This window comes from Pongo pygmaeus, chromosome X (assembly GCF_028885625.2).
Source record: "Pongo pygmaeus isolate AG05252 chromosome X, NHGRI_mPonPyg2-v2.0_pri, whole genome shotgun sequence".
NCBI lineage: Eukaryota > Metazoa > Chordata > Mammalia > Primates > Hominidae > Pongo > Pongo pygmaeus.
This window is the reverse complement of record NC_072396.2, coordinates 160,208,180-160,224,693: the sequence shown is the minus strand read 5'-3', so window position 1 is coordinate 160,224,693 and position 16,514 is coordinate 160,208,180. Positions and strand designations below refer to the sequence as shown.

The 16,514-nt window shown below is 39.7% G+C and overlaps 1 protein-coding gene across 4 annotated transcripts in view; it reads left to right on the top strand.

Annotated features, from left to right (window-relative positions):
• The window catches only part of CLIC2 (chloride intracellular channel 2), a 110,241-nt gene extending 94,499 nt beyond the window's left edge, over window positions 1–15,742 (top strand). For all 4 annotated transcript variants that reach the window (XM_054472007.2, XM_054472008.2, XM_054472006.2 and 1 more), the window contains 3 exons: window positions 11,953–12,059; window positions 12,705–12,886; window positions 13,980–15,742. In XM_054472007.2, the coding sequence (XP_054327982.1) occupies window positions 11,953–12,059; window positions 12,705–12,886; window positions 13,980–14,141 (451 nt within the window). In that variant the 3' untranslated portion in view covers window positions 14,142–15,742. The remainder of the gene's footprint in view (window positions 1–11,952; window positions 12,060–12,704; window positions 12,887–13,979) is intronic.
• Window positions 15,743–16,514: the final 772 nt, after the last annotated feature.

Below are 16,514 nucleotides of genomic sequence, written 5' to 3'. Positions count from 1 at the left end.
AAGAAAAAAGAAAGAAAGAAAGAAATATGGTTTTTATTTTTCTCACATAAGAAACTCAGAATGAACCTGGGATGATAGCTCCGTAATTTCATTAGGGATTTCAACTCCTAATCTTTCTTCTCTGCCATCCTTCAAGTGAGGCTTCCAGTCTCAAAGTTAACTCATGGTGACAATATGTCTGCTGGAACTCCAGGCAACAGATCTAATATACAAGCCAGCTCTAAGGAGTTTTCACGGAAGCCACACCCAAACATTTCCATTTACAGCTCATTGTCCAGAGGTAATTCATGTGGTTATATCTAAGTAGTGGTATATAAGTGTGTTATCTGCCATAGTTTGCCCCTCTGACCACCCAGATAAATGTATGTATCCCTCTTCTCATATACGGAACACACAGTTACTACAGTCAGCTCAAAGTCCAGGACCTTCGGATGATGTGCAATATCTCCATTAGATACTAATGGTCAAGCAGTCAAACATATTAAAAATTATCTCCACCCACTCTTTGACACACCCATTTTTAAAAGTGAAGATTCGATAACACACAACCACCACTGGTTCATACTAGTTCATAATAGTTACCATGACTTGAAAAAAGACTGAAATATTGTTTCTAAGTTTTATTGTTACAAACACTGCTAAAAGGAATTGTCTTTTTACAAGGCCCTCCACAATGGTTAGTCTTCTATATTGCTGGATATGGGAACCCTTCCATATGAACTTTGTTTTATCTACTTTTTAAAAGCCTTGTAAACACCCACATTAATGGAAATGGTGGAGTAAGGAATTCCAGAGCTCCATTCTTTCATAAAAGCAATGAATAGGCTGGCAAAACTGTCAGAAGCAACTTTTTCAGAACTCTAGAATCTAAGCAAAAATTACAGCAGCCAGGAGAACACTTAATGAATAAAAAAATCTAAATTTCAGTGAGAGTTCTGTGGCATTTTTGGTTACCTTGATACCATCCTCCAACCCTCAGCCCATCAAAAGCCTTAAAAATGGCAGCTTATATTGCAGGTGCAGGTTACTGGTACCAGAGGAAGTGATATTGACCTTATTTTCAATGAACTGTGATTGTGTGGTTTGACCTATCTGGTGGTTCCCTGAAGGATTACCTCAATGGTTTACCTTTTTGTCACCTGCACTAGAGCTTCCCCAGGGCTGAGGCACCTTCCCTGGTGGTGGTTGTGGAAAGAATTTTAAAGCAAATGTATTAGTCACAGCTACACAGAACAAGGAATAACATTTGGGAAAAGCAATAGACAAATTGAAAAATCCCAGGAAGGGCCAGGCGCGGTGGCTCACACCTGTAATCCCAGCACTTTGGGAGGTCGAGGCGGGCAGGTCACCTGAAGTCAGGAGTTCATGACCAGCCTGGCCAACACAGAGAAACCCCATCTCTACTAAAAACACAAAATTAGCTGGGCATGGTGGCGCATGCCTGTAATCCTAGCTACTCGGGAGGCTGAGGCAGGAGAATCGCTTGAACCCGGGAGGCAGAGGTTGTGGTGAGCCGAGATTGTGCCATTGCACTCTAGCCTGGGCATGGACAACAAGAGCAAAACTCCATCTCAAAAAAAAAAAAAAAAAAAAAAAAAAAAAAAAATCCCGGGAAGAAAGAGGCTGAGATACTTGGGGGGTGCTTAGGGAAATAATGGCTTCAAAACATTTTATGTATTCTGAGGACTATAGAAGACTAGGCATGGACCCATTTCTAGATGTGTGCTCACAAAAGAACTGAGAAGACTAGGCTCTCAATTCTGGCTAAATTTCAGGCACTGCACAAGCAGAAAATGAAGGCTAATGCAGAACTTTAAACTGTGTAGCTAAGCAATGAAGGAGAGCCCCAACACAGAACCAGCCCTCAAAAACTAAGAAAGCTTTTTGTTTTCATAGTTTGTTTCTTTGTTTTGCTTCCAGGAGTTTAATAAAATCTCTGTAAAATCAATAACTGACTAAAGCTAATGGAACAAATATTTCAGAGGCCACACATACCAAAAAAATAGGCTTTACAAAATTAGTTAAGAAAATTAACTAAACCAACAACAACCACAATAAGCAGCAACAACAAGACCAGGGGACTGGGAGAATCAATCAGATTTCCAGAGTTTCTACATTATAACATTCAAAACATCTGGTTTTCAAGAAAAAAAAACTGAGGCATGTGAGGAAACAAGAAAGTATGGCAAGGACAAAAAACCAAACACCGCATGTTCTCACTCATAGGTGGGACTTGAACAATGAGAACACTTGGACACAGGATGGAGCATCACACACCAGGGCCTGTCAGGGGGCGGGGAGGTATAGCATTAGGAGATATACCTAATGGGTGCAGCACACCAACATGGCACATGTATACATATGTAAAAAACCTGCATGTTGTGCGCATGTACCCTAGAACTTAAAGTATAATAAAAAAAAAGAAATGAAAACAATACATTGCATAGATGAAATACGATCATACATTTATAGCATTTAGCACAATTCCTGACACAATAAAATACTCAATAAAACAACAACAAAAAAAAAGAAAAACCCACAGCTGACATTGTACTCAATAGTGAAGGACTGAAGTTTTTCCCCTTAAGATCAGAAACAAGACAAGGATGTTCATTATGGTTGGAAAAAATACTTGATATAATTTCAATCTTCTTAAGTGGTTTAGAATTGTTTTGTGGCCTAACGTATGATCTATCCTGGTGAATATTCTGTATGCACTTGAAAATAATGTGTATTCTGCTACTGTTGCCCAAAATCTGGGGTTGAAGAAGCCAGCTTAGTACTGGGTTGGGCCTGAAGCCTGGGGCTCTGTGGGTCAGTTTTTTGGGCTCAGTTGGAACCTGGTCTGGGCCTGAAGCCTGAGCTTGAATGGGCCGGCCTGAAATCTGGGGCCACCAGGGATGGCCTGGAGTCTGTACCCATGAGGGCTGTATTGGAGGCTGAATGTTTGGATGCTGACCTGGTACCTGAGGCCATGGGGGCCAGCCTGGAGCTGAGGTCCGTGGGTGTCCATGTGGCACTGGGACAGACCCAAAGCCTGGGAGTGTGAAGGCCAGCCTGGAGCTGAGTTGGTCTGGATACTGGGTCTGTGGGTATTGGCCTTAAACTGGGGTCCAAAGGTGCTAGTCTTGTGATGGAGAGGGCCTGAAAGCTGAGTCTGGGGGTACAGTGGCTGTCCTGAAGCAAAGGGGCTGTGTTGGAGGGGTGCAAGCCTGGAGGTATGATATGGTGCTGAAGGAATGATATGGTGCTGAAGGAAGTCTGGAGTCCGGGGCTACTGGCCCAGGGCTGGGAGACTGCATCTGCAGGAATGGCCTGGACATTGGGGCTACAAGGGCTGGCCTACTGCCCAAGTCTGTGGGGACCAGCCTAAAGTCTGGGGTAATCATGGCCTGTCCAGGGCTAGACTTTACTGTGTTGGGCCCAATGTTTGGGTCTGAGGCAAAGTCTGGTGTTCACTTACCTCTTCTTCTCCCAAGCAAAGGGCATCTCTCTCCATACTGTGGGTTGGATTATACTGTGTAATTTAAAACTGTCCTGCTAAAGCGAAAAATAAAACAAAAAAGAGAAGTAGTGAGGTTAGGGAAAGGAGTGATGTTGCAATGTTACAATTGAGCGTCCAAGAGAAAGGCTTCACTTAGAAAGAGATACCCATGAAAAAGACCTGAAAGAAAAGTGGGAGCAAGGCATGGCCATGTGTCCCCCTCATCTACGGGCAGACCAAGTTAAAAGGCTCTGGGGTAGGAGCTTTCCAGGCCTATTTGAATGATAGCAAGAAGGTCTGTGTCATAATTGAGCGAGTGAGGGATATGAGAGAAGAGAGGTAAGGTGGGATCACATCATGTGGATCCTTGTAGGCTACTGTAATGAGTTAGGCTGTGACTCAGTAAGATGAGACGACTGCAGACTACTGAGTAGGGGAAAGCCATCACTCTGGCTTCTGGGTGGTTAATAGACTGGGTGGGAAAGAAGGTGGTTCATATCATGTGGGTCCTTGTAGACCACTATGAGCACTTGGGCTCTAACTCTGAGATAAGGACATTGCAGGGTAATGAGTACGGAAAAGACATGACATGACTTACATTTTAACATGATTGCTCTGTCTATGGGTGGAGAATATTCCAGGTGTATGAGGGACAAGTATGGGAGTAGGGAGAATAGTCAGGAGGCTGTTACAGTAATATAGGCTTTGGACTGGGTGGGGGCGGGGGAGTGGACAGATTCTGGATACATTTTGAAAGGTAAGCTGACCAGAGTTGCTGATAGATCAAATGTAGAGTTAGAGGGAAGAAGAGGAATCAAGGAAGATACCTAAGTTTTTGACCTGACCATTTCTAGCTTCCAGTGAGTTTTTTTTTTTTAATGAAAAGGAATTGAGTGTTTTAGCCTTTGTTTGTATTATATATATTTAAGGTATATCACATGATGTCTTGATATACATATATAGTGAAATGATTACTACAGTCAAGCAAATTAACATATCCATCGCTTCATATAGTTACTTTTTTGTATGGTTAGAGCACCTAAAATCTACCCTTTGCAAATTTTCAGTATACAATAGTATTAGTCCTCATATTATACATTATATCTCTAGACTTACTCATTCTACGTAACTGCAACTTTGTACCCTTCAACTTACATCTCCCTATTTCCTCCCCCCACTGCCCCTGGTAATCACTGCTCTATTCTTTTTTCTATATATTTGACCTTTTAAAGATGCCACACATAAGTGACATCATGGAGTATTTGTCTTTCTGTGCCTGGCTTATTTCACTTAACATAACGTCCTCCAGGCTCATCCACGTTGTTGCAAATGACAGGATTTCATTCTTTTTAAGGCTGATTAATATTCTATTACATATATACATATATATATATCTCACAATTTCTATATCCATTCATCTGTTGATGGGAACTTAGGTTGTTTCTATATGTTGGCTTTTGTGAATAATGCTGCAGTGAACATGGGAGCACAGATATCTCCATGAGGTGCTGATTTTTTATTGAATACTTTTCTGTATCTAGTCATTATCAAATGGGTTTTCTTATTTGATTTGTTAATGTGGTGAATTATATTATTAATTTTTTTTGGCCCCACCCCTCTTTTTTTTTTCTTTTATTTATTTATTATTATTATACTTTAGGTTTTAGGGTACATGTGTGCAATGTGCAGATTAGTTACATATGTATACATGTGCCATGCTGGTGCACTGCACCCACTAACTCGTCATCTAGCATTAGGTATATCTCCCAATGCTATCCCTCCCCCCTCCCCCCACCCCACAACAGTCCCCAGAGTGTGATGATCCCCTTCCCGTGTCCATGTGTTCTCATTGTTCAATTCCCACCTATGAGTGAGAATATGCGGTGTTTGGTTTTTTGTCCTTGTGATAGTTTACTGAGAATGATGATTTCCAATTTCATCCATGTCCCTACAAAGGACATGAACTCATCTTTTTTTATGGCTGCATAGTATTCCATGGTGTATATGTGCCACATTTTCTGAATCCAGTCTATCATTGTTGGACATTTGGGTTGGTTCCAAGTCTTTGCTATTGTGAATAATGCCGCAATAAACATACGTGTGCATGTGTCTTTATAGCAGCATGATTTATAGTCCTTTGGGTATATACCCAGTAATGGGATGGCTGGGTCAAATGGTATTTCTAGTTCTAGATCCCGGAGGAATCGCCACACTGACTTCCACAAGGGTTGACGTAGTTTACAGTCCCACCAACAGTGTAAAAGTGTTCCTATTTCTCCACATCCTCTCCAGCACCTGTTGTTTCCTGACTTTTTAATGATTGCCATTCTAACTGGTGTGAGATGGTATCTCATTGTGGTTTTGATTTGCATTTCTCTGATGGCCGGTGATGGTGAGCATTTTTTCATGTGTTTTTTGGCTGCATAAATGTCTTCTTTTGAGAAGTGTCTGTTCATGTCCTTTGCCCACTTTTTGATGGGGTTGTTTGTTTTTTTCTTGTAAATTTGTTGGAGTTCATTGTAGATTCTGGATATTAGCCCTTTGTCAGATGAGTAGGTTGTGAAAATTTTCTCCCATTTTGTAGGTTGCCTGTTCACTCTGATGGTAGTTTCTTTTGCTGTGCAGAAGCTCTTGAGTTTAATTAGATCCCATTTGTCAATTTTGGCTTTTGTTGCCATTGCTTTTGGTGTTTTAGACATGAAGTCCTTGCCCATGCCTATGTCCTGAATGGTAATGCCTAGGTTTTCTTCTAGGGTTTTTATGGTTTTAGGTCTAACGTTTAAGTCTTTAATCCATCTTGAATTGATTTTTGTATAAGGTGTAAGGAAGGGATCCAGTTTCAGCTTTCTCCGTATGGCTAGCCAGTTTTCCCAGCACCATTTATTAAATAGGGAATCCTTTCCCCATTGCTTCTTTTTCTCAGGTTTGTCAAAGATCAGATAGTTGTAGATATGTGGCATTATTTCTGAGGGCTCTGTTCTGTTCCATTGATCTATATCTCTGTTTTGGTACCAGTACCATGCTGTTTTGGTTACTGTAGCCTTGTAGTATAGTTTGAAGTCAGGTAGTATGATGCCTCCAGCTTTGTTCTTTTGGCTTAGGATTGACTTGGCAATGCGGGCTCTTTTTTTGTTCCATATGAACTTTGAAGTAGTTTTTTCCAATTCTGTGAAGAAAATCATTGGTAGCTTGATGGGGATGGCATTGAATCTGTAAATTACCTTGGGCAGTATGGCCATTTTCATGATATTGATTCTTCCTACCCATGAGCATGGAATGTTCTTCCATTTGTGTCCTCTTTTATTTCCTTGAGTAGTGGTTTGTAGTTCTCCTTGAAGAGGTCCTTCACATCCCTTGTAAGTTGGATTCCTAGGTATTTTATTCTCTTTGAAGCAATTGTGAATGGGAGTTCACTCATGATTTGGCTCTCTGTTTGTCTGTTGTTGGTGTATAAGAATGCTTGTGATTTTTGTACATTGATTTTGTATCCTGAGACTTTGCTGAAGTTGCTTATCAGCTTAAGATTTTGGGCTGAGACAACGGGGTTTTCTAGATATACAGTCATGTCATCTGCAAACAGGGACAATTTGACTTCCTCTTTTCCTAATTGAATACCCTTTATTTCCTTCTCCTGCCTAATTGCCCTGGCCAGAACTTCCAACACTATGTTGAATAGGAGTGGTGAGAGAGGGCATCCCTGTCTTGTGCCAGTTTTGAAAGGGAATGCTTCCAGTTTTTGCCCATTCAGTATGATATTGGCTGTGGGTTTGTCATAGATAGCTCTTATTATTTTGAGATACGTCCCATCAATACCTAATTTATTGAGAGTTTTTAGCATGAAGCCTTGTTGAATTTTGTCAAAGGCCTTTTCTGCATCTATTGAGATAATCATGTGGTTTTTGTCTTTGGTTCTGTTTATATGCTGGATTACATTTATTGATTTGCGTCTATTGAACCAGCCTTGCATCCCAGGGATGAAGCCCACTTGATCATGGTGGATAAGCTTTTTGATGTGCTGCTGGATTCGTTTTGCCAGTATTTTATTGAGGATTTTTGCATCAATGTTCATCAGTGATATTGGTCTAAAATTCTCTTTTTTGGTTGTGTCTCTGCCCGGCTTTGGTATCAGGATGATGCTGGCCTCATAAAATGAGTTAGGGAGGATTCCCTCTTTTTCTATTGATTGGAATAGTTTCAGAAGGAATGGTACTAGTTCCTCCTTGTACCTCAGGTAGAATTCGGCTGTGAATCCATCTGGTCCTGGACTCTTTTTGGTTGGTAAGCTATTGATTATTGCCACAATTTCAGATCCTGTTATTGGTCTATTCAGAGATTCAACTTCTTCCTGGTTTAGTCTTGGGAGAGTGTATGTCTCGAGGAATTTATCCATTTCTTCTAGATTTTCTAGTTTATTTGCATAGAGGTGTTTGTAGTATTCTCTGATGGTAGTTTGTATTTCTGTGGGATCGGCGGTGATATCCCCTTTATCATTTTTTATTGCATCTATTTGATTCTTGTCTCTTTTTTTCTTTATTAGTCTTGCTGGCAGTCTGTCAACTTTGTTGATCCTTTCAAGAAACCAGCTCCTGGATTCATTAAGTTTTTGAAGGGTTTTTTGTGTCTCCATTTCCTTCAGTTCTGCTCCGATTTTAGTTATTTCTTGCCTTCTGCTAGCTTTTGAATGTGTTTGCTCTTGCTTTTCCAGTTCTTTTCATTGTGATGTTAGGGTGTCAGTTCTGGATCTTTCCTGCTTTCTCTTGTGGGCATTTAGTGCTATAAATTTCCCTCTACACACTGCTTTGAATGCATCCCAGGGATTCTGCTATGTTGTCTTGGTTCTCGTTGGTTTCAAAGAACATCTTTATTTCTGCCTTCATTTCGTTATGTACCCAGTAGTCATTCAGGAGCAGGTTGTTCAATTTCCATGTAGTTGAGTGGTTTTGAGTGAGATTCTTAATCCTGAGTTCTAGCTTGATTGCACTGTGATCTGAGAGATAGTTTGTTATAATTTCTGTTCTTTTACATTTGCTGAGGAGTGCTTTACTTCCAACTATGTGGTCAGTTTTGAAATAGGTGTGATGTAGTGCTCAGAAGAATGTATATTCTGTTGATTTGGGGTGGAGAGTTCTGTAGATGTCTATTAGGTCCGCTTGGTGAAGAGCTGAGTTCAATTCCTGGGTATCCTTGTTGACTTTCTGTCTCGTTGATCTGTCTAATGTTGACAGTGGGGTGTTAAAGTCTCCCATTATTAATGTGTGGGAGTCTAAGTCTCTTTGTAGGTCACTCAGGACTTGCTTTATGAATCTGGGTGCTCCTGTATTGGGTGCATATATATTTAGGATAGTTAGCTCTTCTTGTTGAATTGATCCCTTTACCATTATGTAATGGCCTTCTTTGTCTCTTTTGATCTTTGTTGGTTTAAAGTCTGTTTTATCGGAGACTAGGATTGCAACCCCTGCCTTTTTTTGTTTTCCATTTGCTTGGTAGATCTTCCTCCATCCTTTTATTTTGAGCCTATGTGTGTCTCTGCACGTGAGATGGGTTTCCTGAATACAGCACATTGATGGGTCTTGAGTCTTTATCCAATTTGCCAGTCTGTGTCTTTTAATTGGAGCATTTAGTCCATTTACATTTAAAGTTAATATTGTTATATGTGAATTTTATCCTGTCATTATGATGTTAGCTGGTTATTTTGCTCGTTAGTTGATGCAGTCTCTTCCTAGTCTCGATGGTCTTTACATTTTGGCATGATTTTGCAGCGGCTGGTACTGGTTGTGCCTTTCCATGTTTAGCGCTTCCTTCAGGAGCTCTTTTAGGGCAGGCCTGGTGGTGACAAAATCTCTCAGCATTTGCTTGTCTGTGAAGTATTTTATTTCTCCTTCACTTATGAAGCTTAGCTTGGCTGGATATGAAATTCTGGGTTGAAAATTCTTTTCTTTAAGAATGTTGAATATTGGCCCCCACTCTCTTCTGGCTTGTAGAGTTTCTGCCGAGAGATCAGCTTTAGTCTGATGGGCTTCCCTTTGAGGGTAACCCAACCTTTCTCTCTGGCTGCCCTTAACATTTTTTCCTTCATTTCAACTTTGGTGAATCTGACAATTATGTGTCTTGGAGTTGCTCTTCTCGAGGAGTATCTTTGTGGCGTTCTCTGTATTTCCTGAATCTGAATGTTGGCCTGCCTTGCTAGATTGGGGAAGTTCTCCTGGATAATATCCTGCAGAGTGTTTTCCAGCTTGGTTCCATTCTCCCCGTCACTTTCAGGTACACCAATCAGACGCAGATTTGGTCTTTTCACATAGTCCCATATTTCTTGGAGGCTTTGCTCGTTTCTTTTTTTTCTTTTTTCTCTAAACTTCCCTTCTCGCTTCATTTCATTCATTTCATCTTCCATGGCTGATACCCTTTCTTCCATTTGATCACATCGGCTCCTGAGGCTTCTGCATTCTTCATGTAGTTCTCGAGCCTTGGTTTTCAGCTCCATCAGCTCCTTTAAGCACTTCTCTGTATTGGTTATTCTAGTTATACATTCTTCTAAATTTTTTTCAAAGTTTTCAACTTCTTTGCCTTTGGTTTGAATATCCTCCCGTAGCTCAGAGTAATTTGATTGTCTGAAGCCTTCTTCTCTCAGCTCGTCAAGGTCATTCTCCGTCCAGCTTTGATCCGTTGCTGGTGAGGAACTGCGTTCCTTTGGAGGAGGAGAGGTACTCTGCTTTTTAGCGTTTCCAGTTTTTCTGCTCTGTTTTTTCCCCATGTTTGTGGTTTTATCTACTTTTGGTCTTTGATGATGGTGATGTACAGATGGGTTTTTGGTGTGGATGTCCTTTCTGTTTGTTAGTTTTCCTTCTAACAGACAGGACCCTCAGCTGCAGGTCTGTTGGAGAACCCGGCGGGCCTTGTGAGGTGTCAGTCTGCCCCTGCTGGGGGGTGCCTCCCAGTTAGGCTGCTCGGGGGTCCGGGGTCAGGGACCCACTTGAGGAGGCAGTCTGCCCGTTCTCAGATCTCCAGCTGCGTGCTGGGAGAACCACTGCTCTCCTCAAAGCTGTCAGACAGGGACATTTAAGTCTGCAGAGGTTACTGCTGTCTTTTTGTTTGTCTGTGCCCTGCCCCCAGAGGTGGAGCCTACAGAGGCAGGCAGGCCTCCTTGAGCTGTGGTGGGCTCCACCCAGTTTGAGCTTCCCGGCTGCTTTGTTTACCTACTCAAGCCTGGGCAATGGCGGGCGCCCCTCCCCCAGCCTCGCTGCCGACTTGCTGTTTGGTCTCAGACTGCTGTGCTAGCAATCAGCGAGACTCCGTGGGCGTAGGACCCTCTGAGCCAGGTGCGGGATATACTCTCCTGGGGCACCGTTTTTTAAGCCCGTCGGAAAAGCGCAGTATTGGGGTGGGAGTGACCCGATTTTCCAGGTGCTGTGTGTCACCCCTTTCTTTGACTAGGAAAGGGAACTCCCTGACCCCTTGCGCTTCCCGAGTGAGGCAATGCCTCGCCCCTGCTTGGGCTGGCGCACGGTGCACTCACCCACTGACCTGCGCCCACTGTCTGGCACTCCCTAGTGAGATGAATCTGGTACCTCAGATGGAAATGCAGAAATCACCCGTCTTCTGCGTCACTCACGCTGGGAGCTGTAGACCGGAGCTGTTCCTATTCGGCCTTCTTGGCTCCTCCTCCGTGAATTATATTATTACATTATTTTATTTAATTATGCTAACTGAGCTTTGTATTACTAAGAGAGGATATCTTGGCTATTTTTTTCCCATTTTCTCCATCCTATTTATTCCATCATTTGTTTTATAAGTTGTAATATTTGAAACCATATTTTTCTTTTTCTTTTCTTTTTTTTTCTTTTTGAGACTGAGTTTCACTTTTGTCCCCCAGGCTGGAGTGCAATGGCACAATCTCAGCTCACTGCAACCTCCATCTCCCAGCTTCAATCAATTCTCCTGCCTCAGCCTCCCGAGTAGCTGGAACTACTGGCACCCGCTACCACGCCCAGCTAATGTTTGTATTTTTAGTAGAGACAAGGTTTCACCATGTTGGCCAGGCTGGTCTCAAACTCCTGACCTTCTGGTGATCCACCCACCTCAGCCTCCCAAAGTGCTGGGATTACGGGCGTGAGCCACTGCGCCTGGCCAAAACCATATTTTTCTACTACTCATGTCTGAAAATGTATTGTCCTGACATTATATCTTCTGACAAATAGGCTTTTAGGAACAAGTATGGAAACCACCATTTGAAACATTGTTTCTACAGATAAATGAGCTTTGGATTCCAGACAACTGATTTCCCGGTGAACTTTAGAAGCTAAAGTATTCTGAGATTGGAAAAAATATAAACTTCTACTGAGAGACTTCTAAGGGTGTTTAGTTTCCAGCACAATGTTCCAGAACTTCCATTTTCAGTATAGTGCAAGCTAGGGCACCTGGTCTCTGTCATGTTATGTGCAAATGATAGTTGACTCATGTTTCTTTTTAAGGTACCCTCACCTGAGTCCCAAGTACAAGGAGTCTTTTGATGTGGGCTGTAACCTCTTTGCCAAGTTTTCTGCATACATTAAGAATACACAAAAGGAGGCAAATAAGAGTAAGATACCTTTCTTTAAATCTCTATTTTTCTCTCACTCTTCATATTCTAACTCAGCAAAAATAGAATTTTCCTGAATATATAGTATATTTTGGGGACTGGCCTAGTCTTCCCCTCATTCTCTATACTCTCCTCTGAAATTCCCTTGCATGAAGTTTTATTAGATTTAGAACTCAAGATTCAATATAGCAATTACCAACATAGCTCAATTAGAATATTGACATACCAGGTGTGAACTAACTGCAGGACTATGTACCTTTAAGGTTTCTTAAACTGTGGCACCTACCATTTCCCACGAACATTCTTAAATAGGTTTATTATCCTCTGAGTCACAAGAACTGTGTTTTTTCTTTCACTTTCTAGCTCTTCTGAGTTGGATAACATGTATCACTTTTCTTTCTTTCTTTTACTCTCCTGCCAATGCACCTCCCTAAGAAAAGCCCAAAAGATTTACACTCACTATTTGATCTTACTTTGTCTTATCAGTGAGTAGCTGAGCATTCTAAATAGTTAACTAGATATTGAAGAGCCAGTGTAAGTAATATGTATAGATAGAGGTGTCTAAATGTGTGGAAAGCATATTTAGAATGTATTTAGTCAAAAGACAATACGTTTACAAGTAATTCTATTACTTCATTGCCCCAGATTTTGAAAAATCTCTGCTCAAAGAATTCAAGCGTCTGGATGACTATTTAAACACCCCACTTCTGGATGAAATTGATCCAGACAGTGCTGAGGAACCCACAGTTTCCAGAAGACTATTCTTGGATGGGGACCAGCTAACACTGGCTGATTGTAGCTTGTTACCCAAGCTGAACATTATTAAAGTAAGTCTTTACAGGGCAGGCTGAATGGGTGGGAGGGGTTTGCCAGTTGCCAGCACAAAGCATAGTGACCTTCCAGTGTGGTATTATTATATTATAGCTTTGTCATTATCATCATCATCATCATGTGTACTATATACATCTCTTTTCTCTTTAGAGGGAAGATCCATAATGTTCTCTTCTGGGAAGTATTAAAACTTGTTTCTTTCTTTTTTTCTTTTTTGAGATAGGGTCTTGCTCTGTCACCCAGGTTGGAGTGCAGTGGCATGATCAAGGCTTATTGCAACCCCCACCTCCAAGGCTCAAGCAGTCCTCCCACCCCACTCTTGAGTAGCTGGGACTACAGGCGCGTGCCACCACGCCTGGCTAATTTTTTGTACTTTTTGTAGAGACAGGGTTTCACCATGTTGCACAGGCTGGTCTTGAACTCCTGGGCTCAAGTGATCCGCCTGCCTTGGACTCCCAAAGTGTTGGGATTACAGGCATGAGCCACCGTGCCCAGCCAAAACTTGTTTCTTCCTTTCTAAATCAGAAGGTATTTTCCACTGTCTTATTTTGTAAAGGATAATAATATTACCTATTTTACAGAATTAAGAGAATTAAATAAATTAAAGCATTTAAAATGCTTAGAACAGTGCCTAGATCATAATAGGGAATAACCAATTTGGGATATTAGTATTATGATGAATTAATCATAAATTTAATAAATATTTATTGCATAGACTTATGCAGAATTTACCCTTTGAGTCCTATGCCAAACACAGAAAATACATAAAGAAATAAGACATAGGACTCTAAATAAACTCTTAATCTAGTGGTGGTGGATATGTGCTCATTTTCTGTGCTTCCTTCCTCTAAATATAGTCATAATTAAATACGGAATCAATATAAACATGATTGTAAGCATGTAGTTTTGTCAACATTTGTAGACAAAACATCAAAATAGTCCAAGATTTGAGTCTACTTCATAGTTTATTTTATAGTGCTTTTTGTGTCGATAAGATGCCTTTGATAATCTTGACTTCTAAGATACATTTCTACATAGTAGACATATTACTGATGCCTTTCTTTTTCCTCTTTTTTTGCAAAATTCTAGGTTGCTGCCAAGAAATATCGTGACTTTGACATTCCAGCAGAATTCTCAGGAGTCTGGCGTTATCTCCACAATGCCTATGCCCGTGAAGAATTTACCCACACGTGTCCTGAAGACAAAGAAATTGAAAATACTTACGCGAATGTGGCTAAACAGAAGAGTTAGGAGAGCTCTTACAGGAGAAAAGGCTATATTTGTGATCAGATTTTACTTATTGACATATTGGAAAGGTTTTTGCAAATAAGAATATGAAAAATACTGTTTCTTCTATCCAACACTCTTGTGAAAAGGACCTCTGTATTTTCTGTTAGCCATAAACAATCTGTCCACTGTATTTTACAGGTCTTCATACTTTTACTTAATTTTCTTTATTTGTATGGCAAACCACTGCAATCCTGAACGACATGGAAAGCATCACGATCTTTTGTCCTTTGCTTGAATTCCTGCAATGCATACATATAAGCTAAACAGATGTCTGCAGTTATAAATGTCATAAGTAGAGGTACAATCTCACCCTGCTCCTTAGAAACATTTCCATATAAATCGCTAAAATAATTTCACATTTTTGTTAGTTTAATATATACATGAGTTTATTTCTGATATAAATAATAAATTCAGAGTGAGCATATCAGAGAGGCAAATTCTTAAAGAATGATTTTTAAAATCAGCTCTAGAAAGAGATCAAGATCAATTGGTCATAGAACAGCATTTGACGCCTAGAACTATGACCACCTCATGGTCAGAGATGAGAATGTAGCCTTTGTGACCAGATTATATTATTTTTAAATGAAGAAGCACTCATTAAATAAAATATAATTAAAAAAAAAGATAAGAAACAAAGTCAACTGAATCTTTTATTCATAGAAATGAAAAGGAAAATAAAAAATGTGGCTGACCAAAAGGTCTTGTCCTTATCCATAAAAGGATGAGGTAAACAGTCGTTAGATAATTACAAAACTTTCTACAAAAGTTAAAATGTTACATTACTGTACGTATTCAGATTCACTTGTTAAAGTACTCTTAAATCATTCAAATCTGTAAACAAAAGCTGAACTTAACTCTTGCTCCCTCAAAGGAGAAACACAAGCATAAGTGCAGTTTCAAAAAAGGAAAATATCTTAGGCTTTGGTGGAAGGGTGGAGTTTAGATAAAATTTAAATGAAGTAGCGTTTTAATAGGTTCAAAGAAAAGTAAGGCAACGAGCAAACTCAAAGTACTGTCCTTGAAAACCATAGAGTCAAGATAAATGTATAGTGTACGGTTAGGTGGCAGAGAAATGCAATCATGTTGATAATCTTTGAGGTAGATTCTCTCATCAGTATATTTCAGAGTACATGCAATGCACTAGCAAGTTACAACTGATTGATAGAATACATTTGAAATGTAAAATGAAATAAGCCAGGCACAGAAAGACAAACACCACATGATCTCACTCATAAGTAGAGGGTAGAATCGTGGTTACCAGGGGCTGGGGAGAGAAAGAAGGCAGAGGCACTGAAAGATGTTGGTCAATGGGTATAAAGTTACACCTAGGAAGAATAAATTTTGGTATTCACCACAGTAGGGTGACTATAGCAAATAATAATGTTTGCATGTATTTCAAGATAGCTAGAAAAGCAGATTTTAAATGTCACCACAAAGAAATAGCAAATGTTTATAGTGATGGATATGGTAATTACGCTTATTTGATCATTATACTGTATCCCATATATATGTACAATTATGTGCCCATTATACATTTAAAAAATAAATTTTAAAAACCTTCAGTTAACTCTTGGTTTAAAGGAAAAAATATAAACCAAAACTACACGATCTCTAAAACAAATAATGATGATGTAAACACTTCATATCAGAATCCATGGGATAAATATAAAGCAGTAATCAGAGGAAATTTTATAACACTAAACACTGCTATTAGTAAAAATAAAAGATTGAAAATAAATTGATTAAATATTGAACTAACAAAAATTTTTTAAATGTGCACAACAATGTGAATATACTTGACACTTCTCAACTCTCTGCTTCAAAATAGTTAAGATGATGAGTTTTAAGCTATGTGTTTTTAACACAACTTTAAAAAAATGTCCAAATAGATCTTGGTAGAGCACCAGCAAAAAACAAAAAGAAACTTAGAATAAGTACAACAAATTAAGTAAAAGAACACAAGAAATTAACAAAAAAAAGTAAGAATTAACAAGAGAATAGAAATAGCATAGACCTAGTTAATGAATCAAAATCCTTATTTTTGAAAAGATTGCTAATACAGACAAACCACTAGCTACATTAATCAAAATAAAACAGAGAAAGCAAAAGTATGCAAAATAAAGAATGGGGAAATAACTATTAGAAGAAATTTAAGACATTATAAGAGACTACTTTGCAGACCTCTATGCAAATAAATTTTAAAATCTAGATGATAATTTCCTAGGAAAGTAAAGATTACCAAAAACAACTTTATTAGAGATATAAAAATTAAAGAGCTCAATCTTCATAGAAGAAAGGGAGAACATTTTTTAAAAAGAAGAAATAGAGAAAATT